This window comes from Sapajus apella, unplaced genomic scaffold (assembly GCF_009761245.1).
Source record: "Sapajus apella isolate SASKATOON/1434 unplaced genomic scaffold, GSC_monkey_1.0 scaffold19, whole genome shotgun sequence".
In the NCBI taxonomy this organism is placed as follows: domain Eukaryota; kingdom Metazoa; phylum Chordata; class Mammalia; order Primates; family Cebidae; genus Sapajus; species Sapajus apella.
In genome coordinates this window covers 3,729,029-3,757,007 of record NW_022436959.1, presented here as the reverse complement: position 1 = coordinate 3,757,007, position 27,979 = coordinate 3,729,029, and the positions used below count along the sequence as shown (strand labels likewise).

Below are 27,979 nucleotides of genomic sequence, written 5' to 3'. Positions count from 1 at the left end.
ACAGGAGTATCAATGGGAAAAGAGATATGGAAAGATGGAGGAGGTTACTAGGAACTGAAGGTCTGAAAGACTTCACAGGTGAGAAGAGCCTTGAGATTGACCTTGAGTGTAGCAGGATTTTGATAGGGGTTAAGGATGGGGGTCGGGTTGGGACAGAGGGAAAGAGGTATGTTTAACGAAGATGGAAACCATAATTTATGTTTGGGGGTCATAAAGAAACTCTTCCTTTATGCTGGAGATGGGAGAAAAGAAGATTGGATAAGAGATTATAGAGTGTTTTAACAAAGTAGGCTAACCTGATAATAAAGAACTGATGCATCTGAGTAATGCAACAAAATTTATTTCTTGCTTATTTCACAGTTCATTGCAGGGATCTGGCAGGTAGACTTCCATGTGGTAACCCAGGGAACCAGACTCTTTCAGTTTTTTGTAAAGTTCATAGTGCCTGTTGCATTTAGCCGGCCATCCATCTAGTTGAGAGAAAGAGTGAGAGTGTGGAGGATTGATGTAGGCCTGTAAGTGTTTTATGTACTATTTCCATCTGCCTCCCATTGGCTAACATTCAGTCATATGGGCACACCTCACTGCAAGAGAGTCTGGGAAATGTAGTATAGAAGGCAACTGATTTTGGTGAACACGTGGTCTCTATTATATCGACTTTTAGCTTGAGTGGGTTGAACTTTATCCTGGATGCAGTGGTAGGTCATCCTCAACCTTAGCAGAGGTGGGGCATGCTCATATAAGGGTCATATAAACTCCTTACAGGGGGTGATTTTTGTTTTATCTTCACTGCTGTATCCCTAGGATATGATAGGCTTTAAACAAATGTTTGATAAAATGATGGAATGATGACTGGATGCTGAAAAGAAGGCCTGGTCACTTTGAACATTCCAGGATGGATCAGTGAAAGAGAGATGAGGCAGGGAATCCAATCCGAAAGCTATTTTGAGCATCTGATAGCACATCTACAGTAGGAATATGTTCAGTTTTAGAAAGAGAAATGTTAACTTATGCTATTTTACTCTCTTAGCCTACAGCATAGCCACAGATTATAATTTAACCAGCGTCCCAGCTGAGTTGAAATCTTAGAAGCAGGTTGTGAGCTGCAACTGTGTTCCTAAGAAGGGCCTGGACTTTCTTTGGAGGCATTAATTGGAATACAGCCTCTGGACTTGGGCTATGCCACAATACTGCAACCCAAACAAAATAAAACTTGACTAAAGCAGCAAACCCAGCTTGGAGTTCAAGTTACTTTAACGGACTCTTGGGAAACACAAACTGCAGTTGTATTATGTACACAAAATTCACTCTTTGACCTTATTGTAAGGAAAATTACTGGAGCACACATACTCTTTTGCCAGCTTTCAAAAGCATTGGATGAGTTACTCTTTTGCAATTGTGCAATATTTTTTAAATTTCAATTTTAAAATATGCTTGAAAAATAGATGCTGATCCAACAAGAACAGAAAATATGAATGAAAAGAATGTGTTCTCTGTGCACCTACAAGAAGTCAACACACAGGCAACCTCGTGTGGCCCGAGGCTTCAGGATTTTAGGAAGTTGCTCACAGATGAATTTCTTTGAAATTAAAAGCTAAAGGCAGCATCTTGGGTCCTCCCTCTAGATTCGACTTTTGTGCTTTATGTCTAAGCTGGGGCTGACCCCAGGGCCTGGCCATGACTCGGGTTACATGCCCCTGAAGCCTGATGAAAGGCCCCTAACTTTAAGATTATGCAGAGTTGAGTGAGGAATCTCAGAACAGCCTGGGATTCTCGGGAGAGTTTTAGCAATTCTTGTTGATCTGGAAATAATGTAAAAACAACAACAGAAGAGATTTTTGTGGTATTTTTGCATGTTCTCTATTGCTTTGGGGGAAGAATCCAACATTAAATAGGCATAAAAATAACAGATATTTTAAAAGACATGTAACATGCCCTCCCCTTTTCATCCCTCCCCACCGAAAAATAAACTGTCATAATAAAAATGGTGAGAACAGGAAGGGAAAACAGAAACAACAGGCGAATGCAGTGTGCTGGGATGGGGATGGACAGGTCCCTCATGGCTGAGGCTAACTCTGCTATGACCAGAAAAGAGTGGGGAAGGTGTGAGGAAATGCCTCAAATGAAATCTTTCCTTTGCTGGGCCCACGGCTCTTTGAGCTGTGAGTTTCTCATTTCCTGAGGCCTCTTGAGATATAAATTATGCATTCAAGACGAGGAGTACCTGCAGGTACTAGTTTGGTTTCTAGCTCAAATCCCAGAGAAGCCAATCATTGAAATTCCACTTGCTGAGTGATCTATTTATCAAATTCACTGATTTTCTTAAAAGAAAAAACTTAATTATTCATAAAGTTTCATAGCAATTTCTATTGCATAGGATAGTTTTCACTTCAGCTTTCCCAGTTCATTGGATGTAAATCAACTGGAAAAGCTTTTTATTTCTGCCCCAGCTTTCTGAACATGAAGTTACAACTTGCCAGGGCTGGGAAAGCAGGAGCCTCTGGTGAGGGATAGGAGGGGAAGTCAGTAGACTGTATCCTTAGGCATGGAAGAGGGGATGCTGAGGTTAAACAAGGGAGACAGTGGATGTTGAAGGTATGGAGTGCTGGAGAACAGAAAAGGTCAAGAATGAGAATGAGGGAGCAGGGAAAATATTCAGAGGCTCCAAAACTTCTCCAAATAGGTTTCTGAGACTGTGCCAGTTCTTCTCATATCATACTTCATAACCTTACAATTAATTAGTGGAAACAGATTTGGATAGCTTGGTGAATTCAGTGAAATAGTTTCTTCTGAACATGGGCTTTCAGTGTATCCATTTTCAGCAGGTTGGGCACTTCCTCTACTTGGAACCTCCTTGAGCCATTTTAGCAGCACCTTCCAGCTTTGGCAGAAAGTGAAGCCTTCCTGGAGGAAGATGTCTGCAGAACCTGCAGAAAGATGGGTGTCTGGAAGATAGGAGGAAAAGTCTCAAAATGTTAAAGGGTTTCTTTGCTTGCTTGGCAGAGTGGAAAGGGAAGGCAGTGACCTATCAGGATGGTCCACTCACCCTAGTTTGCATGAAACCTTCCTGGTTTCAGTATTCAGTTTCCAAGACCAAGTACACAGAGATAGTTGGTCATTCTACACCTACTCGAAAGCTGGTTTTGAGAAGGAAAAAGATAAAGAAAAGTGGTGGGTGAAGGGAGATGATGCTGGAATCACCTCCTTGAAGGCAGTCTTTTGGCAACTGCAATTTGTATGGCCTGCAGGGAAGAGCAAAGGATGCTTGGGGAAAATCACATAGGCCTGAGCAGTCGGCCTAGGGACCTCATACTAAGGAAGGGCCTTAGGTTTGTTCTAGATATCTTGGATATACAATCTACGTGCACTTACTTTTCTAAATATGCTTTTTTTTCTCTCTCTTTTCTTAGGGAGGCAGGACACAATGTGTGAGAGAAGTCTGTCCCATTCTCTCCTGTCCCCAGCACCTTAGTCACATACCCCCAGGACAGTGCTGCCCCAAATGTTTGGGTGAGTTACTATTTTCAGGTCGAAGAACAATGTGATTTCTTCTCAAAGTTTCTGCTGGGAATGTTTATCCACATTGTTATCTTGAGGTTCTCAAGTTGTCCTGTTTCATGGCTTGTTAGAGACAACTACCTCTTCTAATTACAGAAATGGAATGTGTGTATGGGGTTTGCTTCTTAACTGAGGCCTCTAGGGAGGCTTTTCTATGGTCTTCACTTGTATCTGTAATGAGGTACAACAGATAACCTCAGATAATTCTCCCTTGTGGTGAAAAATAATTGAAGAAACTATCTTTAGTAGGGTACATAACTATTAACTAGAAGATATTTTAAAGGCATTTGAAGTAAACCCATGGAGGAATATAGACTAGGGTTACTTTCAGAGTCAAAAACATGGAGGAAGAAACACATGCAAGAAAATGACAGTTTTGGAAGGAAATAGTGGGTAATAGCCAACAGAAAGAGAGTATGATCTCTTTCTTGTTGAACATTTAGTAGGCACTAGGTACCATGCTAGGCACTTTATGTATTTGTTTCTCATTTGATCTTCTCAAGAAACTGTGAAATGTAGGTACTGAATATATAATTCCTATGTGCAATGCAGGTGCTATTATTAGTTTTATTGTGCTGAGAAGGAAGTAGATTCCTAGATGTCAGTCCAATCAGTGTGTTGCGGATTTGATATCCTACCACAAATCTGTGTGATTCCTGAGCCCAGCTCTAACTTGCTGCAGCTCACCTTCCCTGGTGACACAAGAGGGCTGCATGCACGTTGCCAGCTGAAGAGGGACAATATATGATGGGTATTTTCTAGAGCATGAGGTTCGTTGGCTTTGCTTACATGCTACATATACGCTACTTTTTTTTTTTTTTTTTTTTGAGACGGAGTCTCTCGCTGTCACCAGGCTGGAGTGCAGTGGCATGATCTCGACTCACTGAAACCCCTGTGTCCTGGGTTCAAGCGATTCTCGTGCCTCAGCCTCCTGAGTAACTGGGATTACAGGCATGAGCCACCACATCCAGCTAATTTTTGTATTTTTAGTAGAGATGGGGTTTCACCATGTTGGCCAGGATAGTCTCAATCTCCTGACCTGGTGTTCTAACCACTTTGACCTCCCAAAGCGTTGGAATTACAGGCATAAGCCACCATGCCCAGCCTATGCTACCTTCTTAATGATTCCTGGGTGCTTGAGCTAGTTGAGGTCAGACTAAGATTCCAATAAATATGGTGGCTTGAGCCACCATGCAAATACAATAGAACCTCTGGCAACCTCCCTAGAATCACCAGGGATCCTTGAGGGCCTACTGCTTTTCCTAATCACCTCTGGCTTGGTGTTTCTGCTCCTGCTATTTCTCTTAATTTCTATTCTGTTCTGTTCTTTCTTTTCTTTTTTTTTAAACATGATTTGTCCCTGTAGAGGCGTCTCCCTTCAAGTTTGTTTACGTCCTGGGGAGCCATTGAGTCAAGGCTTCGACAGCAGATTTTGCTGAAGGTTTGCAGGCAGTAAGAGTGATTGTTTTACACAGAAACATAGTGAACAACATAAAATGGAATATTGAACTCTCTCGTTCTTAAAAGGTCTTAGTTGTTTTGCCTTTGGGAGAATTTCACTGATTGTCTCTATTTGAGCTCTAGTCTCCTGTCAATTAATGCCCATGCCTTTTCCTTGAATTTTCTCTCCTTCCTTTCAGAGTTTACTGTCTTCAACTCCAGAGCTACCTGTCAATTTATTTTTCTCATTCCCAAGTTAGCACAGCCATACCATGAAGTCTATTTTTTTTTAACACCAAGTTGACAAATACAGGTATTTTGTTAAACTAAGAGCTTTCTCCTCCTTGATGTCTTCTCCTGCTAACTTCATCTAACAATGCTTGCCTTCCTGCTACACACACACACACACACACCCACACCCACACACACACCTGCTACACACACATATACACATACATACACATGTTTTAAGTGAATGTGAAACAGAAGGACAAAGAATTGCTTAGCCACTCCTGATTAAAGACATTTCCTCTTCTATGTGTTCTGTTTGGGTTGCCAGTGTGTATTAGTGTTCCTGGAATAGGATTAGCAGTTCGGTGTGGCACAAATCATCATGCTGTGGGCCACAGTGGAAGCAGTGGCCATTTAAACGAGAAGTCATCACAAAGGAGGTGGCATTTGGTCTGGCCCAAAAGATAAGTAAACTTGATTAATGCTTTGAAGCTAGTACTGTGGTTATGCTGAGTCAGCTCAGAAGTTTCCCACATGAACAACAGCTATTGTATTGAACACAGGTTTTTCTGTTCATTTGTGGTTATAAGGCATACTATAAAAGGAGCAGTAAGTTTTGAGAAACTTGAAAATCTTCCAAATGAGATCTTTTTTGGTTGGGCTAGACCCCAGCGGAATGATATAGAAATGTCTTAAGTCAGGCTGTGCACAAAGTCTCTGAACCACTCCATTGAATGTTTTATCTTATGTTGGACCATGATGACTTTGGGATTAAGGTAAGATTTTATGCTCTTTGAGGGTAAAAAACAACCCCACATAGCAAGAAACAAAGACAAAAAAGCAAACAAACGCTAGGATGCTTTCTAGATGCTGAAATCTTAGTCCAATTTGACTTGAGATGATTAGGTGCTGTTTCGCTCTTAAATTTTCCCTTGGGCAGGGTTCATTGACATGATATACTCTGCCTTTCACATTACAACATTCCTTTCCTCGTTTTCCTCATTCTCAATGGAGAGTCTCAGCACAGGTCAGTGTACAGAAAGCAGCACCGAGAGCCCTCTCACTGACACAGCCCAGGATCATATTTGAATTATATCACCTCTAATAATCATAATAATCTAATAAGCATCTACCATTTATTGGGCATGTGTAATGAACATCAGGCACTGCTCCAAGAGCTTTATTTTTACAATTTTAGGTAAAATTTTAATTTTAGTGAGGAAGAATTTAAGGCATTGTCACATTTGTTCAGGGGGATAAGCACATTGAAGAGTCTGTCAATCAATCAGTAAATCAATTGATCAATAGACCCATCCGACATCCCACCTGTGCAACAATATTGACTGCTATAATGGTAGTATAGGTAACAGGTTATGGGAATGCAGGAAAAGGTCATTAGCTCCAAGAGGTGGAAGGGCCTCCGAAGAAACAATGTGAGCTCAGCCATGAAGAAGATGCATTTTGATTGGTGGAGGATGAAGCTTCTACAGAGAGCTCTGTAACTATCTATTTATTTATATTCTGCCTTTTGCCAATGAGGATTTAAGGCCACTTACAAAATACATGAAGCACATGTAGATAAAGGATAGTAAAAAGGCAAACCAGATTATCACAATTAAAAAAAACTACTCAATTGAAGCAGAGATATTTTAAATTATTAAAGGACAGAAATACATCTGATGGATTGATTAAAAGGATGATAATGTTTAAAGTAGTAAAAAATGACTTTACCATCATTTTTATAGTAAATCCAAAAAAATAACTGCTCAGTCATATTTTTTATTATAATGTCCTAAAATTAAGGTATGATTAGACAGAAGTGATTATAATGGATGGGCAAAATCCATGTGATCCAGGATGTGTACAGCTTTCTGCTACTTCAGGGTAAACCTATTTGGGTTCCTTAGAGAAATATGTAGGGAAAGGATGAATTTTTTTATTTGGCAGATACTCCTTGAATTTAGTATGTCAGTTCTTAGGAAGTTCCAGACACAAGACCTGGGTGTGCACATAATACCTGTGTTAGTTGGGGAATTAACAATCACCATGCTAAATCATGTCTAGCCGTGACAAAGTTTTTGGTTGTATGTTTTAATATTAACACTGTAGTAAGAGGTAGTGACACGGCAATGTGGTATTGGTGATGCCATTTTATGAGTGAAGTCGGTGGGGCCTGGAGAAATAATACTCAGTGGTCACGAGGGAGTCCATACATAGGATCCAAATTATAACTCACTTCCATCTTTTGCGGGCCAACAAGTTTGCTCTTGGTAGTGAGAACCAAATTAATGATTTAGTTCTGCATCTGTATTGTTTCCTGGCCTTGAGGTTGGCTACAATAGGAAGCACGTTTTTATTGACTCCTACTGACAGTTATTCCAACAACTCTAATTCTCAGAACAGCATTCAGTATGTTTAGGTATTTTGATCATGCCGTTGGGCCAACTGATAAACAGAAATTGCTATTAACCTTTTTACAGGAAGAAAGAGTGGTATGAATAGAAATTTGATAAGCGAACATGAATTGACTTAGTCTTTAATTAAAGTAACATTGCAGGGGTGTTTTGATGTGCTTCAAGGAGTAGCAACTCAAATGCTAAAAGAAAGGAGGAAATTCAATTGTACTCTTTATTTGGGATTGCTGTTTTGGTCCTTTTGTTCACCAATCCAGTCCTCACATCAGGGGAAACCAAGTATCTACAGAGATACTTACTGTGCCTATGAAAGGCTGGACACTTGACTTGTGCCTCTGTGTGCCCCTTGGGTTAGCTTCACCCTTTATTCTTTTATGTAACTTCATAACTGAGATGCTGTCTTTGTCTGTTTAGTCTACTCTGATAAAATACCATAAACTGTGTAGCCTTTAAACAACAGAAATTTATTTCTCACAGTCTTGGAGGCTGGGAAGTCCAAGAACAAGGTGCTAGCAGATTTGCTGTTTGGCTCATAGATAGTATCTTCTTGCTTTGCTGTCACGTAGTGGAAGGGATGAGGGTTCTCTTTGGAGCCTCTTTTATAAAGGCACTAATTTAATTCATGACAGCTTTGCTCTCCTGACTTAATCACCTTTCAAAAGCCCCACCTCCTAATACCATTACACTGGTGATTAGATTTTACCACATGAATTTTGTGGAGACACAAACTTTCAGACCATAGCAAACAATATTTCATTAGGTCTTTTTGCTCATTGGAGACCTTCTTGAGATACCTTGCCTCCTCTTACCTCCACCCACCCCTCCCCCCGACCCACACCCAACTTTTAGATAATATTACTTGTTATTAAGAAGCTCCACAGTCATTGTCTTCTAAGAATTCTTCTCTAACTTCCCAGTTCCCACAGTTTCTAGATCGTCTTCTTTCTAGAACTTGCCTTACTGTTGTATTGAAACAATCTTGATGAATCTGCCTTTTCACCAAACTGTGAGCTTCATGAGGGGAGCTCATGTCTTAGCGATTTTGGTTTACTGTGATGAACACATTATAGATTTGTTGAACTTACAAGCTTCATTGTGGAATCAAACTCTTTTTTTAACAAGCTTTGTCCAAACTCGTGACTCCTGGGGATTCTTCAGACTTGTCTGACCCTAGGCTCTATTTTTGTGCTCCAGACTTACCTTACCTGGTCTTATGAGAATGTATAATGGTCCTATGATGGAATCACTGATGACAAAATGGGACATCCCTGATTCTGTCCACTTACACTGTACTTCTGTTTCTCTCTAGGTCAGAGGAAAGTGTTTGACCTTCCTTTTGGGAGCTGCCTCTTTCGAAGTGATGTTTATGACAATGGATCCTCGTTTCTCTATGATAACTGCACAGTTTGCACTTGCAGGGTAAGGTGGTTCTGAGAGGCTGTGGTCCAACAGTGTTAGGGTTTGGGTTTCAGTATTAGCATCACAGCCATAGCCAAAGGCAACGGTGTGTTATTTATTGGGAGGAAGCATTAATGATCCCATGTTACAAGAAAAGCATACTCAAGGTCACCAAGCACTTTACACATAGGACCCACGCTATAGTTCAGTCATCTGCTAAGGACCAAGAAGTTAGCTCCTTGTAATGAGAATCAGGCTCCGAGGGCCTATTGTGAGGATTTTCTGAAATCAGACAAATACATATGGCAGTGCCCTCTGGCTCTAATTATCCAAGATGAATTCTGTAACACACCTGGCAATAAAAATTGCTTTTAACCACATTTAAGAGAAGAGAAAGGCATGGATTTACAGTTCATCACAGGATAAACCTGCCAGTTTAGGAAGAGAGTATGTACATGTTGTTTATTGTATCATGTCTTTCTTGAAGCTTTGCTCATTTTTCTCAAGAGGCAACCAGAAGTCTAATTACTGGAAAAGAAAGAATTCCACAGCTTCAGAATTTTAAAGGGACACACATCACACATTCAATGACTGTACTTATGCAGTGATTTGTTTTTGAAACCAAGAAGAAATACATTGATCAGGGAGGACTTTAAGATTATTCATTAGTGAGTTAATGAATCACATCTGTCTGACAAGTTTAGAATGCACTTTGGTGGTAATGGATGTTGTTGTTTTGTTTTCAATAGTTAAAGGTCTGGAGAGAGAAAGAAGGGAGCTGTGCTCAATGTCATCTATGAGTCAGTAGCTGTGATTAGAGCTCAGTAGTTCATGATTACTTAGGCATGCTTTGTTCAGTAGCATGCACCACTTCAGGGGGCGGCTTGGTATGGGCTGAACTGTCCGTTCCCCTGAACACCAAACATGGAGTAATTCCTAAGTTTGAGAATACCTTCCAGAAGCTTCTTCCTCCTCCCATGGTTTGTGTTACCTTTTGCTAAATGTGTGGCACCCCCTTTTCGCCTTGGCCGTTATCTTCAGGACTTCTCTCCACTAAAAATTTCACAGGTGATAGCTTTCTCTTGGGGATACCGAGCCTTTGATGAAATATATCACATTCCCAATTCTCTTGCTCACAGAAAAGCCAGTCATCCCATGAATGGGAGTTAGTTATACTTGCCATGCTTTGGGTTCATGGATTCCTTGGGAGATGACTAGGTAATACATCCCAGTGCTTAGCAGGAAGTGTAATTAATACTCTTCCTCCAAGAGGCTGTTTTACTAGAGAATGAATTCACAGTCATCTTGGGGATATTAAATGTTTGAAAAATCAAGCTGCCATTATTTTGAGTAATCAGTATTATTTTCTCTTTGCTTTGAGCTTCCCTCTCTAGTATTCCCATCCAGTGTTTCTCATGATTTCCATGGCAGGTGCAGGAACCTATTGAATATGGTTTAATACAGTTGGCTCTTCAACAATATGGGGGTCGGGGCATCGATTCCCTGCATAGTTGAAAATTCATATCTACTTTTTGACTCCTTAAAAACTTAACTCATAGCTTACTGTTGACTGAAAGCCTTACCAATAATATAAACAGTCAATTAACACATATTTTTTATGTTCTATGTATTACATACTATATTCTTATAATGAAGTAAGCTAGAGAAAAGAAAATGTTATTTAGAAAATCATAAGGAAGAGAAAATATATTTACTGTTTAATAAGTGAAAGTTGATTGTCATAAAGGCCTTCATCTTCTTTACATTGAGTAGGCCGAAGAGGAGGAAGGGTCGGTCTTGTCTCAGGGGTAGAAGAGGCAGAGGAAGTGGAAGGGGAGGCAGGAAAGGCAGGCACACTTAATATAACTTCTACTGAAAAAAGTTCTGAGTGTAAGTGGACCTATGCAGTTCAAATCCATGTTGCTCAAGTGTCAATTGTAGTTTTCTCCACATGCAGAATGGTTTCAGATCTTTGATCTTTGTGCCTTCAAATTTGACAGTTCCTCTACCAACAATGTTATTACTGTCTTTAACTTTGAATAGCAAATGCCTCTTCATCCACAATAGCCTATTTCGGGTGTCATACAACCTGAGAGGCTTTCCTGACTTACCTGCATAGGTAATTTTCCCCTGGTCTTCGCTATCTTTACACCTGTGCTAGTTTTGTTTACCATATTATAATTGCAGTTTGTTTGATCACATGGTTATCTCCCTTCTTACATTGTGAGGAACCCCTTGAGGACAGTACATTTATCCATCTCTGTATTCATATTATCATTGCTTAACACAGTGCTAGGTACCACATTGTAATGATATGTACATAAAGCTCTCTCTATACACACACACACACACACACACACACACACACACACACACATACAATGAAAGCAGGGAGATCTATGATGAAGTATGCGTTGTTTGACAGCTAGTGAGTGCCCTTGTTTTTAAATAAGAAATCAGAATATGCAGTTTGACAAAGGATTTTTTTTCCAATTTAATTTGGCTTATAGTATTTTCGATGTGCCAGGTATTTTACATTTAAGAGGCACAGTAAACCTGAGAAGCAATAGGCAGAAGAGCACTTTTTTTGGAAATCCAATCATACCTCTTTAACTTACAGATGACATAAACTCTTCATCTTCAGTGGATAAATGGCCTGGTCAGAGTAACTCCACTCCAATAGAGCTCTGGAACGCAGGTCCAGTTCTGAAACTGAACATTCAGTTCTTTTGTGAGCACAGAACACACTTGAGAAATCTTGTCCCGAGGTGGTGCATTCACACTTACTTTTTACTGTCTGACCAAAGATATTGTGCCTTTATGTTAAACTCCAAAAGGTGGCATAAAGCCATGGAGGAAACCCAAGAGAGCACTATTAGTGCAGGTTGCAAAGAAGCAGAGGGCAGGAAGAAGGAAACTGGTGGCTCGTGGTAAGCTGGGCGGTCTTGCCACATGCTGGTGGAGTGAGCTCCTCAGTCTCTAGAACGTGAAATCATAAACCTTTGGGAGGTAGGGGTTGCAGGCCATAGTTTCCCCAGTGCCCTCATATTCTAGTCTAGATACTTAACAAATCATATTTTGAAGTGAATGAAAGATTTATTGCAATAAATTAAAATATGATACCTACAGACTATGTTTTAATACAGATAGTTATGGGTTGTGAAAGGAAGGCCACGTGGGACGTTTGGTAGAGGTGAAAATCATTTTTAATTTCTAGTTTGCCTTTGGGCCCCTAGGACTCTACTGTGGTTTGCAAGAAGAAGTGCTCCCACCCTGGTGGCTGCGACCAAGGCAAGGAGGGCTGTTGTGAAGAGTGCCTCCTACGAGTGCCGCCAGAAGACATCAAAGTGTGCAAATTTGGCAACAAGATTTTCCGGGTATGTCACGAGACAAGCACATGGGAACTCCTGCGTTACTATGCTAACAGTTAAAGAGCTCCAGACAAGATGCAGATTGGGTTATCTCATAATTTCTATATACAAATGCAAATGTATATGTGTGCATATATTAATAGAAGGTATCTATTTACATTACAGTATTATATGTACATATATATTTAGAATCAAGTGCAGATAGGGGCACAGAATCAACCGTTTGAAAGATGTTTTTCTTGGCTATATTTTTGCTGAAATATGTTAAGCCTGTAAAACCTGCCTGAATGCCTGGGAGTACCTTGTCTCGTTGGAGTCGCTCAATGACACTTGTCAAGGTGATGATCCTTGTCAAGGTCCTGATGGATCTATACAGCTTGATGCTTTCAAAAGATTTTCACAAAGCCATGTTTTCAAAGAGAGATTGTCTCATTTGGAAGATATTCAGATAAGGATGTTCATAGTATACGTGGCCGGCACAGTAGTTGAGCCAGGTGAGAGAGCTCTGCCCAGCTGAACTGAAGAGGTTGTTTTTTGGCCATCTAATATCAATCTCAGGTGTATTTTACAATGTTTTCTGAGGACCCCAAGTGGGAAACAGTGCATTGGCCATTTAAACTTCAAAATGCAAGATGGTTGGCTTTGTCCAAAGTACCTCCCATCTAGCCTATTTTCTCTAGGGGTGGAAGGAGTCAGATCACTCTGTACCTAAGGTGTCAAGTCATTATGCCCATGAGAATCAAGACTTTTAGAATCAAGCTGGTTGTGGCAGCTCTGCAATGAGCCAGACTTCCTATCACACTGAAGTAGTTGGAGGGAGAGATCTTGGTTCTGATGGGATCAGTAAGAAGACATGAGGTGTTGTATGGTCTCTCTTATAAGTGGGATCGCATGGCCATGGGAGGGTAACGACACACACTAGGTCCTATTGGGGAGTAGGATGGAGGAGGGAGAGTGTTAGAAAGAATGGCTAATACATGCTGAGCTTTATATCTAGGTGATGGGTTGATAGGTGCAGTAAACTGCTGTAGTACATATTTATCAATGTAACAAACCTGCACATCCTGCAGATGTACCCTGGAACTAAAAATAAAACAAAATAAATAAATTAGAAAAGATAAAACAATTGAGGACACACACACAAAAAGACGTAAGGTGTCATGCCCAGTAAAGAAGGAGACACGTGTGTTATATCTACACCAGGCTTTCAGAGATGCTCGTATGTCCTCTTGATATAAAGTCCCCTCCTCTGTCTCCAGAATACCCAGATGAAATAGCTCCACCCTCACTATGGTGCTGTGTGCAACGCACTTTTAAGTCACCTTGTAAAACAGTTCCTTTAAATGAATGAGGCTTAAAATAATTCACAGAAACGTGGATTCCTAGAAATGTGTACTCACAGCACTTGGAACAGTCAGGTGTTTTTAAAGGCAGATCCAGTTAGGTCTTTCTCTCTTGAAAGGCACTAGAGGGTACACGGTCCTTAAAATAGCTTCAAAAAGTCAGGAAGGGAACGAGGAGGGGGAGTCATCAAAGATCTGAACTATTTTTCTGTTTTTAACAAAAATCTGTTGCTTGAATCTACAAGCCCAGGAAGGAACCCTTATTTTGTTTTCAGGCCCAACTCTGTTGTCTGTGATCTTTTTTACCCACAAGCAAGGATGCACATCCCTGCCTGTCCTCCAGAGGTAACAAGGGCTTCTTGTGGCATTTGGCATTCACAGATTACACATTTCATGAGTGAAAGAAATCCCTCAAATGACTCCTTCTGTCTGAGCAAGGATCTAGTCTAGGAAATGTGTCCCAAAGTGCTGCCCTGCTTTTTGAGAGGAGAGGACTAGATAGGCAGGGACAGGATGTGCATGGCACTTAGAGGCTTCTCTCTAAGCTCTGCATTTTCAGTGACTTGCCCATCAAGTATCTGTCGGAGCTCTGGGAGTCATTTGAATTAGCCTGTGTTTTAGGCATGTCCTGTATGGGCTGGAACCATGGCACATCTAGTGATTAACCACCTCTGGACATCTCAATTAACTATTGGTACCTGGGTTGACTTAAATATTTCAGTCTTATCAAACCAGGGAAAATTAGATTCCTGTCACTTTTTCATGTATGAAAATTCATGCTTGGTTTTCCCCCAGGGTGGAACTAAATAAACAATGCATGACAATAAGACATAAATATGATTTTGTTAAACACACAAAAATTCTTTTTTTTTTTTTTTTGTGAGATGGAATTTCACTCTGTTTCCAGCCTGGAGTGCAGTGGTGAGATCTCAGCTCACTGCAACCTCTGCCTCCTGCGTTCAAGTGATTCTCTTGCCTTAGCCTTCCAAGTAGCTGGGACTACAGATGCGTGCCACCACGTGCAGCTAACTTTTGTACATATATATTTATTTATTTTTGAGACAGAGTCTCTCTCTGTCACAGGCTGGGGTGCAGTGGCACAATCTCTGCTCACTGTCACCTCTGCCTCCCGGGTTCAAGTGATTCTCCTGCCTCAGCCTCCCATGTAGCTGGGACTACAGGCACGCGCCACCATGCCCAGCTAATTTTTTTTTTTTTTTTTTGGTAGAGACGGGGTTTTACCATATTGGCCAGGATGGTCTCAAACTCTTGACCTCGTGATCCACCTGCCTTGGCCTCCCAAAGTGCTGGGATCCACTGTTCCGGGCCAACAATTCTTTTTATATCCAGGAGGGGGCACACACACACACACACACGCTTGCACACAACCTGAAATCTTCACACAGGGCCAGAAATGCTTTCCTCCATGAAGAAATCACAGTCTGTTGCCTCAGCCCTGTCATCCTCCAGCTACTGACAGGATCCTGTGCCTTCTCTTGTAGGATGGAGAGATGTGGTCCTCTATCAATTGTACCATCTGTGCTTGTGTGAAAGGCAGGACGGAGTGTCGCAACAAGCAGTGCATTCCCATCAGTAGCTGCCCACAGGTACGTTTGGAATGTAGATTGACTTTACCTTGGTGTCTAGAGAAATGTCCTGTGTGTGACATGGTCGCATACCATCTTCCGAACACAGACTCCAGCTCCCCAAAGCCTCCACATTCCTGAGTAGCCAAATGCCCATTGCAGTGTTTGCTCTTTCTCTTTGCAGATGTTAGCCTTGCATGAAAATAGCTTTTGCTTTGCTCTTGTCCCAATTCTGATTTCTTTTTTTTTTTTTTTTTTTTTTTTTTGAGACGCGGTTTCACTCTTGTTACCCAGGCTAGAGTGCAATGGCGCGATCTCGGCTCGCCGCAACCTCCGTCTCCTGGGTTCAGGCAATTCTCCTACCTCAGCCTCCTGAGTAGCTGGGATTACAGGCACACGCCACCATGCCCAGCTAATTTTTTGTATTTTTAGTAGAGACGGGGTTTCACCATGTTGACCAGGATGGTCTCGATCTGTTGACCTCGTGATCCACCCGCCTCGGCCTCCCAAAGTGTTGGGATTACACGCTTGAGCCACCGTGCCCGGCCTCTGATTTCTTATAGACTTCTCCCAATTCATTTTGTAAAACTTCTCCAACTCCTGTAAGATCTCTTTCTTTGTTTTCTTTTGCCAGGTTTTGTTTAACATTGTAACTGTCATTTGACTTTTCCTCTTTTCTCTCCCTTGTCAGATCAGAGTTTTTCCTCTTATAACGATTCAAAGTAGCATGTGGTTGTTTATTAATTCTTCACCAAGGGATTTCTCTTGCCTCACAGCATCCCCAATTTCTTTGCTGAAGTTTTCTCTCTCTATCCCTGGCCTCCATTGTAGCCCCAAATGGAAATCGCATCCTTATGGAAATAGCTCTTTTCAAAAACCCATAGCTCCAGCACACTGAATAAAGCAACCATTATCTTCTAAAGCATGAGCTTCATTGAATTCACCTCAGCAACTTGAAACCTTTTAAAGTTTTATACATTTTGGGAAAATGTCAGACCTATTCAAGACCTTCACTTGACTGAAAAAATATATCCATATATTCAGGACATGTCCTCCCTTCTCTGTTATAGACAGCTTTTAATTTTATTCTCATCTGTTATTATTATAAACAAAAAGTTGCTGTTTTTACTTGAGTGCCAAATGAGGCACAAAAAAACAACAGCTGTTGCTATTGCACAACTGAATAAAGAGGAGAGGAAAAAAGAAAAAAAAAACCAAAAAACCTAATTAGTCTTGCTTTAAAAAGCCTCAGACATAAAACTGAAAGCCTCCCATAAAAGGGGAAAAAAAAGAAGATGCAATAAGTAGACTTGAACAGGGTCTGCTTATAAATATTCATTGGGAAAAATGGGATCACATCATTTATGCCAGTCCTCCGGGAACCCTCCCTGCTAATGAACTCTTGCAGCACATGTTAGTAATAATGGGCTTCCTTATTCTACAAGACAAAAACAGGATGCTGTGCCAACCTGGTGGCTCAAGTAACTAGCCTCAGCAGGCCGCCATGGAGTTTCCAGCTTCACTTGAGTTCTGCCACTTGTAACTGGATTGATGGTTTTCATTGTGCTCTTGCTAGTGGTGGGAGGAGGTCAACATTCTTTATGTCACTGGTGTCTCTTTAGCCTTTCATCATTGTGGACCACATTTGGGCCAGGGGCATCCATTCCTTCAAGCAGAGGCCATTCCCTGCCCCACCCACCCCCTCCAGGCCTTGTCAAAGCTTGTGGGTGCCCCTGCCTCAGGGGCTACCTTTCTGTTTCTAGGCATCCTTCCAACCACTCCTCCAGCTCACACTTTCCCTTCTCAGGGGCCAGCAGGAGGTCTTTGGAAGATAACTCAGCTCTATCTACCATGGAAATCTTGTTAAAAACTCAATTCCCCTCCCCTGCATTGCCTGGGGAAATTTTGAAAAAAAAAAAAAAAAAAAAAAAAAAAAGGAGCTTGTATTCCCTGCCCTCTTTCCTGGCTACTGCGTATCTCTTTTTCCAGATGTAAGTATCTCTTGTGGAAGAAGGGTTTTATGATTGAATTCCGTGTCTATCCTGCCCCCGTCCTGCAACTCCCCCAGAGGCAAAGGAGTGCCATTTGTGAGAAGGGCTATGAGGCCTGCAGTGCGGACTGGGTCATCAGGACACTGTCATCTCTCCATCTCTAATACCTACTGAGATTTTGTAGTCACAACACTAACCTCATTTAATGCTACATCACCCCTCTGAGGTGGGTGCTATTTCTAGACCCTGCTTATAGATGAGCCTACAGCATGACCAGAGTCTTACAGCTAATTGCATATTACCCAGGTGCTCTAACTTTACAGCTTGTACCTGATTTATTCCCCCATCTAATTTAGTGATATCATCATTGCCACTTTCATTTTCTGAAGACGAGAGATGGAAGTTTCCACTGAGATGTGGATGCAGGGAATCGTAGTCATATTTGGTTGGGGCCTTGGCTTTAAGGCGGCCCTGCTGCATTGAGATGGAGCACCTTAATCCTCTCAGGGTCGTCATTCCCTGGGCCTAGCTGACCTCATTTGGCTTCATCTGCAACTGCTTTCAGTATTGAAAAACCTAAAGAGACCTCTGTGCCAAATTGCAATTGACAGCAGAGCTCTAGTCAATGGAAATATATTGCGATGCCATCACACTATGGCTGGCTGGCTGGGGCCAAGTTTTAAGTCTCATTCAAAGTCGTCAAAGCCTTTAATGTATCATTTTAGGCCTAGCTGATACAAAACCAAATCAGACCTGATTGAAGATCTTCAATAATTAATCAGAATCCTTTAAGTCAATATGATCTTTTTCTTTTTGGGTACTTAAGCCTACTCTTGATGCAACTGACCAGTAGTGAATGAGTGAATGAGCAGTGTGTGAGCCGTGCGGCTTTGACATAAGCCTTGGCAACCTCTCCGTGGTCTCTGTTTCCTTAGTTCCCTGTAAACAGGGGATAAGGATGCCTGCATGTGGAGGGTTATTGTGAAATTTCAATGATCAAGTACGAGGAATACATAGCACTCAGTGTGGTGTATATCAGATAACAAACATTAAATTATCTTCAAGAGAAAGGACTCAAGAGGACAAAACTCTGCAGTGGGAAGAACATGTCCTTTAGGGACAGACAAAATTAGATTTGATTTTTGCTTCTACTACCCTTGTGTTGCATGTCTTCAATTTCTTCACAGATAAAAAGGGAAATACTCAGCTCACAGGGTTCTTACACATCTTAATAACAATGATTATAAAATCACTAATGTTCATTAAATCTTAATAGGTCGTAAATATTAACTCATTAAATCCTTATCACTAACCTGATGTTAGATAACATGGGCAAAATATGGAGTAAGACGTTTGTTGTATAGCAAGTGCTCCCTAAATGTTAAACTTCTTCCACATTTCTTTTTCTCTGTGATTAACCATTGAGTCAGAGATAAGACAACTGATTTTCTGACATGAGTCCAGAATATGCCACCTCCTTTAAATGTCATGCATTAAAAAACTTAAAAGATGTGCAATGTAGGAAATGGCATTGTTTTTTCCAGAAAGGTAAGGAAGCATTACTCAGTGCTTTGAAATTCTCAGCTTCCTTGGCTTTGAGTGCATAACAGTGATTCAGCATGGATACATACCACTTCCTGAAACAAGAAATCTGACCGAATTTGATCCACAGCGCAGATATTGCCCATATCCATAGTGCTGATGAGTCCTGAGCTTGGATTACAGTTTATTGTTTAACCTTCTCCAACAAACAAAGACAGAAAGAAGGTCTTGTAGGGATTGATAGGTTGATAGATAATTTCCATTTTTATGTGTGCCCTTGGTCTCTAGAGGGCTAGATCTGGATATCAATGAAAAGGTTGAGTCCAAACTGTCTTCATCTTCCTTCCATGTGAGAGAAATCACACTAGTGAGCCGTTTAGGTATTATATTTCTTGGAGGATAAAAACAGAAAAGCTTACGGAATAACTTTGGCTGGCCTTAGAACCTGATACCTGAAACTTCATTTTCAATATCATCATCACCATCTGGGCATTGAGTTCAAATACAGGTTGAACTGATTTCATTGGTTTAGCTGGTATTAGATTTAAAAATGATATTTGTCCTCAGCAGACCCTGTTTTTTTTTAATATTAACCTTTTATTTGTTTTTCTTCTGATTAGGGAAAAATTCTCAACAGAAAAGGATGCTGTCCTATTTGCACTGAAAGTAAGTTTATTCCTTTGAAAATATGCTATTAGTGTTTGTTTTGAATTTGATAGTGCAACAAGAATAATAGGGGTGTATGTTTCCCACACATTTTATTTTTGTAGATATATATAGGATGGGATCATCTCACCTCCCTACAGACATTTTAAGTCAATTATAATCCTCACACAGAAGCACAATTGAGACAAACATAGATATTTCCATCAGAATTTGTTGCTGTGAGAAATTAAAAATATAAATGGTTTGATTAGATTTTTAAAAGAACCAGATAACTTAATGTGCATTTTAGCATTTGTAGCCATAGCGGCTAAGATCATGCTATCCAGTAAAACCAAACATTATACAAAGTCTAGGAGGGGCTTTCCTTCTCCCATTATAAAACCAAACAGCAGCACGTCCTGCTCTCTCACCTCACCCCCACCTCATCACCATTTCACCTGGGTGCATCCAGTCTGGCTATTGGCAGAGAGAAAACCAGAAGTCATTGGGTGATTTTGCCAACTTATTGTACTCATGTGTCATATAACAGGATGTGAAATGCATTCTGAGAAATGCATCCTCAGGCAATTTTGTTGTGTGAATATCATAGTGTATATTTGCACAAACCTAGATGGTGTAACCTACTACACATCTAGTCTATATGGTATAGCCTGTGGCTCCTAGGCTACAAACTTGGATACCATGTTGCTGTTCTGAATACTGTAGGCAATTGTAACACATGGTAAGTATTTGTGTATCTAAATAGAAAAGGTATAGTAAAAATGCAGTATTATATTCTTATGGGACCACAGTCCTATATATGGTCTATTATTGACCAAAATGTTGTTATATGACTCATGACTATTTTTAACTAAATTCTTGAAAGTTCCTTCTAAGCATGGCCTATTTTGGAAGTCATCTGCTACTGTACTACTTATCATACAGACAGAGCATAGCAATAGCTTCATATCATCCCCACATGTAGTCACATGCTTAGATCTATTAGCAAATTGCCATCTTAGTCCTCTTGAAAGTCATATGGTTTTGAGATAGCTTCCTGGAGTGTCTCACTGATAGAGGGGAATTAGTAATGTCAAATTAATTCCCATGTATGATAAGTAGGATTAACAAAGTCATAAAATCTATCAGTGTATTTTATAAGCCAGTTATGTTTAGAGAAGTGAGCTGGAAGACAGTTGAAAGCAGCTTTCACATGGGAACAAGTTTGTTTTTTGCACTTCTCTAAAACAGAGTTATTTTACTAGAATTACTAAACTCTTATTTTTTAATTGATTAGTGACTTTAGATAATATATATGCAGGGTTATAATATATGTGTGTGTATTTATATAAAACTATTAAATATAATATTTATCTATGTATTACTATTTTTAGAAGCAGAGAGCTATTAAACAATTACATATTGGATAAAAAGGCTGGTTGAATTAATGAAAAATAAATTACAGAAGTAATAAAAAATGTTTACTTTAAAGATAATGAAGTACATAAAATAACTCAAAGGAGGCCAATGAAGTATGGCTTAATAGAATCCAGGAATAATGTGGGAAGACAGGTCAACTATGATGAACACACCAGTTGATTTAAAAACATTTGTGAAATCTAATACATTTAATCATCCTCCCAGAGACCCTGAAGAAACTTTATTTAGGGATAGTTCAGAGGCTGCCTTCCACTTAATTCCTTTCTGGATAAGCAGGATCGAGTCTACATTGATGAAGTTTTCCTTTGTATCCGTGTCAATGGAGATGTTTGCTTTTCCCTATAAAGTGTCTCCCAGTTGAAGCAGAGACAGACCTCATAGGAATGCCTCATATTTTCTAGTTAACTTTTTTGATTTGCATGAGCACAGACCTGTTACATCTGCCAATTGCATTGTTGTCAGGTGGGATCACTGCTTAGCAGCTTCATATAAACCTATGACCAGCCAGGTGCAGTGACTCATGCCTGTAATCCCAGCACTTTGGGAGGCCAAGGAGGGTGGAGCACTTGAGGGCAGGAGTTTGAGACCAGCCTGACCTAAATCTTGAATTATCTGACTTTATGTTGCAAGGATCAAATAAGTGATTATTGAGATAATTGAGAGGAAACCTACATTATATTATTATCTGATTCATTACGAGCTGGCCTTTCCATATCTAGAAAACTGGTGACGTCATAAAGAAAAAGAAAATAATAAAAATAGAAGGATAGGTATGATAAAATAGAAGGAAGCGTTTAACTGGTTATATTAAGTACCATATTGTGTTCACCATGTGAATAAGCTCATGCCTTCTATCACTGAGAGAGGCAGTTGGCAAGAGAGAAAGCCACCCAGCTGGAGGGGCACCAGGAGGACAGTGACTCTACACCTGCATGGAGCAGGTCAGTCAGCGCTGGAGGAGCCCAGGCATGTGGTTCTCTGTCCAAATCTCAATTATGTCATCAGATAGCTATTTCTCAATTTCCTTCGGTGTTCTTTCCATCTGTTTACTCTCTCCTGCTCTCCAGCAGTTCTTCCATCACTGCTGTAAAATGCATTCTATTTGGCGAGGCTTATTTGTTCAGATTGAGTTAAGAGATGGGATGACTTCCAGTTTTTAAGCAATGCCCAGTTTTTCATAACACATTCAGGTAGATTTATTCTGATGTCCTTTAGCTGTGGCTTTGAGACCTCCTACTTTGAAATTTCTTTGTCATTATATCCAGGAGTCAGAGCAAACCTTTGGGCACGTGTTTTCCTCCTTTGTAAATTATGAAGCTCTCTTGATACATGGCTTTCTAGAGCAGAGAAACCAAGGCTGAAACTATAAAAAAGGCTAGTGTTTTCTAAAGCCAGAGAAACAACTAATTTATATCTTATTAAAACACATACACTCCCCCTCTTTCTCTCTCTCACACACACATATATGGACACAAATACACACACACTCCATTATGTGACGGCAGAGTTTTCAACCTCAGTCTTACTGAGTTTGGCCAGATCATTCTCTGCTGTGGGACTGTCCTGTGCATCGCAGGATTTTTAGCAGCATCCCTGGCCTCTAACTACTAAATGCCAGTAGCATCCCCTGCAAGGTTGTGACGACCAAAAATATATCCAGACATTGCCAAATGTCCCCTGGGGAGCAAAATTACCCTGAATTGGGTGCCACAGGAATTCCAAATAGGGAAAACAGTATGGGTGAATGCAGACATGAGCACCTGTGGTACTAGTAGCAATAACACCCTCAACATCTGTGGACGTGTTTTCAACTATTTAGTCTATATGTTTGTAAGCTACTTCCAGCCCTTTTCTGAAAGGAGGCAAGAATAAATCCATACACACATACATGCATACGTAAATTAAATGGATTGATTGCAGAGCTTCAAATACTCTCCAATTTATTTTGGTTACCTGTGGTAGTTAAATGAATGTTGCATTATTTTCAGCAGTAGTGGCTTCGCATTGTCTGTTTCTAAAATCCCACAGAATTTCTCCCTTGCTGCCTGGATTAGTCTTAATCTTGGTAGTGTCTGGGGACTGTCTCAGACCTCTGAAAGAGTAACAAAAAGGAAACTCAAAGTACATGTATAGAACATTCTTATGGACCACTCCTTGCAACAGTCAACAGTAATGGTGATTTACAGTTCTGTAGGTAGGAGACAATAGATGAAGCACAACGCTGTTGTCCTCTCCACAGTAGGAACTTTTATTTTGTAGGATTGGCCTGAAGGAGCAATAATTCTCTCAAAATAGGGGAACAAAAGTCCTCTTAAAATCATAGGTGAAGGAAGTACGAAAAGCAATGCTGTCTTTTAATAATGTGAAACTGTCTCTCTTTCTCCCTTTCCAACTGAAAATAATTAGATTTTATTTTGATGATTTACTTAAAATAAAATATTTGAAGTGGGCTACACAAACTTTATAAAGTTTTCTTGCAAATGCTCTTTCTTGCCAAAGTGTGAGGCTCTACCCTAAAGCCAGTCTGGCCTTGCCTCAGCTGGGCTCACATGAGCACGGGGTGGGTGCTGGGGAAGCCACTTGCCTGTTGTGTGTGTAGCATTTGGTTTATGTGAAGTGTTGTTTTACTGTGGGTTGGCAAATAGTAGGTGGAATCTTGACCTAACCACCCAACAGAGACCTGAATCAGATAAATTCTTTGCTGGCAGGGTATCTGTTTTCTGACATGGAAATAATACATAGTGTCAGAGTTGTCACTAATAAGAAAGGTGGGTGTGAGGTGTGTGTAGAGAGAGAGGGAGAGGGGGATGGAGGGAGGAGCAGAGAGAAAGACTAAGATTGACAGATTGAGTATATGAGAAAATTAAATCTCTCAGCCTTCTACAAAAGCTGAGACAACTAAAGGCAGCCCAGACATACATGCCCAGCCCCTGGTGTCACAGGCTCATTAAGCTGTACCTGTAGCTGCATCAGACTTAACCATCAGAATCCCAGCCTGAAACACAAGCTCACGATTACATAACACTGAGGCCAATTGAATATGCTGAGCACAGATGTGCATTTAATTGAAATAACCTCAACTACATGTCCCACAAGTAACAGGAAATATCAGATGTCAGCTGCTCAGGGTGGGAGGAGGCTCACAGTTGCCAGGTGACTTTTTAACCTCCCCTGGGGTTAGTTTCCAGCTGTGTGCAGGCTGCATTGATGTGTCTGCTCCCCTAGCGGCCCTGCCTGCTGCCTGCACCCACCACAGACACTAGTTTTGACATATCTGTAAGCCCTCTGGGATGCGTACAGGTATCTCCAATTAAACAGAGTGGCTGTAGGAGGAGTAGAATATAACAATTTCATTTATTTCCCTGGGGGGGAGAAAAAACCCCCATAATGAAACAGTAACCTAGGGGCCCATTTTATGAGAAATCTCTATTGACAGAGGTTCTGCAAATTAATGATTCTGTGTTTGAACAAGGTTTCTGGCCTCCAGGGCTGTAAGCAACTCCAGGTCCCTTAATACCAAGAGTCTGTCCTTAACTCAGGAAAGCAAGGAAATTTGAAACCAGAGCTCAGGATGCTTGTAGAATAAGAATTTGTGGTGTTGACTTTAGCCCTGCCAAGGAGGTGTTAAGCTAAGTGGCCACTGTAGTTTCTGCTCCAGCATCTGGAGTCAGGCTTGATGCTGCTCCTCAGGCCCAAACAGCAGACAGGAGTGGCAAATAAAACCCACAGTACCACACATGGTGGCTGGGAGATCCCACACTTGTATAAGTGGCACTGGAAGGAGCATGAGGAAATCAGTTTGTTTTCTGTTTTATATGCTGTTCTGCTCTAAGGGATACTGTTACTTTAATTTTTCTTGCTGTAAATTATACAGAGTTGAATGAGACTGAAATTATTAGGAATCACCTTTCTCCGTCACCTATTGTCAGTTCCACAGGGTGTGAATAATCAGTAAGTCCTTGATAAGTATTTGATGAATTAACAATCACCACCATCATCATCCTTAGGTAACAATAACAGCAATAGTAACAGTAGTATCACCACCAGCAGCAGCAGCTAATAATTATTTGGCATCTGCTGTCTCTAAACACCATCTTGGGTGATCTCATTTGATTTCATTTGATTATCACAGCCATCTTATGGTCAAACAGTGCTATTAGCTCCATCTTACAGTTGAGGGAACTGAGGCTTCGAGGTTAAGAAGGATGCTCAAAGTAGTTGTGGAGCCTGAATTCCAACCGGGCAGTTGGCCTGAGAGCTTGGCCCAGAAGAATTACTTCCCTTAGCTTCCTTGTCATTTTGTACAGTTTGATAACCAGTTGAAGTTAAGAAGGGGAAGACAAGGTCTGGAAGGCTTTACAACCTGTAAGAATTGGAGATTGGAGAAGGACCTTAAGAGAATTTCCAATGAACAGTGTTGTCCCTCCAACCACACTTCGGTGGAAATGGAGACTCAAGCCCCCAGGCTTTCTTCTACCGTGGCACCTCCATCTTTCTGCTCCAGTACAGAGAAGTGGTGGTTGATATGCTCGGAGGTCACTGACGAATCAAACTGGCTTGGTTTTCCATTTCTTTGTTTGTTTTCCACGTCTACTCCTTTTTCCAGTTTATTTTTTTTTTCTCTTGGTAAACTCAAGTTACTGGGGTCAAGTGAAGGTCTCCCCAAAGTTTCTTTTTAAGTACATATAGTTTTAAACTTGAAATAACTCCGTATATAATTTCCACTAGGAATGAGTAAGAGCAGAGTTGCTCTGCCTCTGGGGCTCATCACCATTTTAGCCTCAGAAAATTTAACAAGTGAAGGGATCTTGATATGAAGTCAGACCTCTCACTTCACAGGTGAGGAAGCTGAGACTCACAGCAGTGCTAATTGAAAGAGCTGGGATGAGGACTTGCATATTTTAAAAAATTTCCTAACACAATATTCATTCTGCAGGTCTCCCTAGATTTTTGGTTAGAAAAGTTATTTTTAATATAGATGTAGCATTATGACATAATTCAATTAAAAGCTAGTTTCTTGCTTAATTTTGAAAGAATGCATTTTATGTATAAAAAGATATGTGAATTCATTATTAGACATCTGGTACGGTTTAGTCAAGGCTGCCATGTTGAATCTCGGGAAAGTTGCAGGTATCCAGTTTTGACTAAGGGTAGGTGTGACAGAAACTCCTTGGTAATGACACACCTAAAATACAGCTAAATGACAAAACAAATGAACAGTAGAAACTCCAAACTGTGAAACTCAAAAAATACACCTGATGGATAGTACTGTATAATGAATTATACATTACTGTATACAGAGCTGAGGCAGATTTATTCCTCTCTGGAGGTCACATCTATGAGCAAAATAAAAGCAACAAAAATTGCTACTTCTGCTGCCTCTGCAATTGCACCTGTAACTACCAGCGACTTATTGAACATTAGTCCATATCAGTCAAGTATTGTGATAAATGCTCTCTATGCCTTTTGCCATTTAATCCTTACCACATTCCTATGAATTAGAAGCCCTTGTTAGTTTGAGGGTGAGAGAAATTAAATAGTTTGAAGTCAGCTAATATACTGGCTGACGAGACTCCAAAGCCCAAACTTTTATGCACTATTCTCTGTTCTATATTGATTACATTTTTATTCATTTTGGAGGTTCACTTGCAAATAGATATGAAGTTTGTCAATTTCTTTCTTTTACATGACTAGCGGTGTCTACTTACCAGCGGTTGTATCTACTCATCTTTTAAAAATGTACTTACATTTATGAGGTCACTTTAACTTCTTCAGTCTCTTGGGTTACAAAACTTCAGTTGTAACCTTTGCTGGGAGTATGGAGAGATGACTCATTAGCTGTGCTATGTATGGCCCTTTGATGTGAAATTCATATTCATGAGTGCTATCCTTCTTTCTCCTTCTCACAGTTCCCTTCCACATTAGTACTCTTTGCCCTCACTCATTGCTCCACCCTTCTTCTCTGACTTCCTGTCTCCTTCTTTAGTGCAAGTATCATTGTTTTACTTTTTGCTTTTTCATCTTGTAAACCCACCATCATGCCCCTTCTGTAGTTACTTTCTCATTCTGGATTCGGATTTGTTTAAGCTTCAAGGTCCTTAACATATTACTTCTTAACAAGATGCTTATATGGTAGATCTCAGCTTCTCAGCTTCTTGGAGAGCACATTCTTCTTTTAAAGTATTGCATTTGATTTTTGTTAATAGTTTCTACCTTTGATTCCCTCAATTATTTGATCTGGGACTTGGATGGAGGGGCTAATGGCTGTTTCCCATCCCTATTGTTGACTGAATTCTGGCACCCCCATATCCCAGCTGCACAAGTTTTGAGCCTTGATGTTATTTCTCATACTTTTGGCATTTCTCCCCCATGTTGCTAATCAATCATCAGATCTGCATGATTGTCTCTTTGTGATGTTTTTCAAATAAATAATTTCCTTGCCATTCCCATGGCAGCTGGACCCTCATCCTGTTGCCTGCACGTAACCTCTGTCTTTCTTCTCCTTCACCCCTTTTTGCACACCCTTGTCAGAACCCAAATGGCTTTCTTGGAAACCTATGCCAACTTCCTTCACTGGTCTCTCACGGTTTCCCAGAGTTTGTTTTATAAAACACTAGTGCTGAGGGATAGTAATGAGTAATATTTTCAAAACAAGGTTCCGTGATTAAATAAACTCAGGAAATGCTGGGTCAAGTAAACTTGAATGTGTTTCCTTACTGCGGAATTCTCAGAGCCCTTAATATGCTGGTGTGCGTGCTGAAGGAGGCTGATGGAGTATAGAGCACCTCCGAAACTAATTTGAGTGGCAGAGCTTTTTTAAATTTTATTTTAATTTCTACTTATTTTGGCAGAGCAACAGGCAGTATTGATGTTTCATAGGAAACATATCAAGAAATGTTGGTTCTTTGGAACACATTAAACTCCTTAGGCTGGCAATAAATCTCAGGCCAATTTATTTAGGCAACTTGGGTTTCTTGCATCTCCTGAAGCAGCTGCACCCTCTGGTCCAATTGGCCTCCT

The 27,979-nt window shown here is 40.5% G+C and overlaps 1 protein-coding gene across 1 annotated transcript in view; it reads left to right on the top strand.

Moving 5' to 3' along the window:
* Nucleotides 1-27,979, top strand: part of BMPER (BMP binding endothelial regulator) — a 237,154-nt gene that overhangs the window by 124,797 nt on the left and 84,378 nt on the right. Inside the window, exons 7-11 of the mRNA XM_032286821.1 lie at nucleotides 3,411-3,510; nucleotides 8,953-9,062; nucleotides 12,278-12,418; nucleotides 15,258-15,362; nucleotides 19,495-19,540. Coding sequence (XP_032142712.1) covers nucleotides 3,411-3,510; nucleotides 8,953-9,062; nucleotides 12,278-12,418; nucleotides 15,258-15,362; nucleotides 19,495-19,540 — 502 coding nt within the window. The remainder of the gene's footprint in view (nucleotides 1-3,410; nucleotides 3,511-8,952; nucleotides 9,063-12,277; nucleotides 12,419-15,257; nucleotides 15,363-19,494; nucleotides 19,541-27,979) is intronic.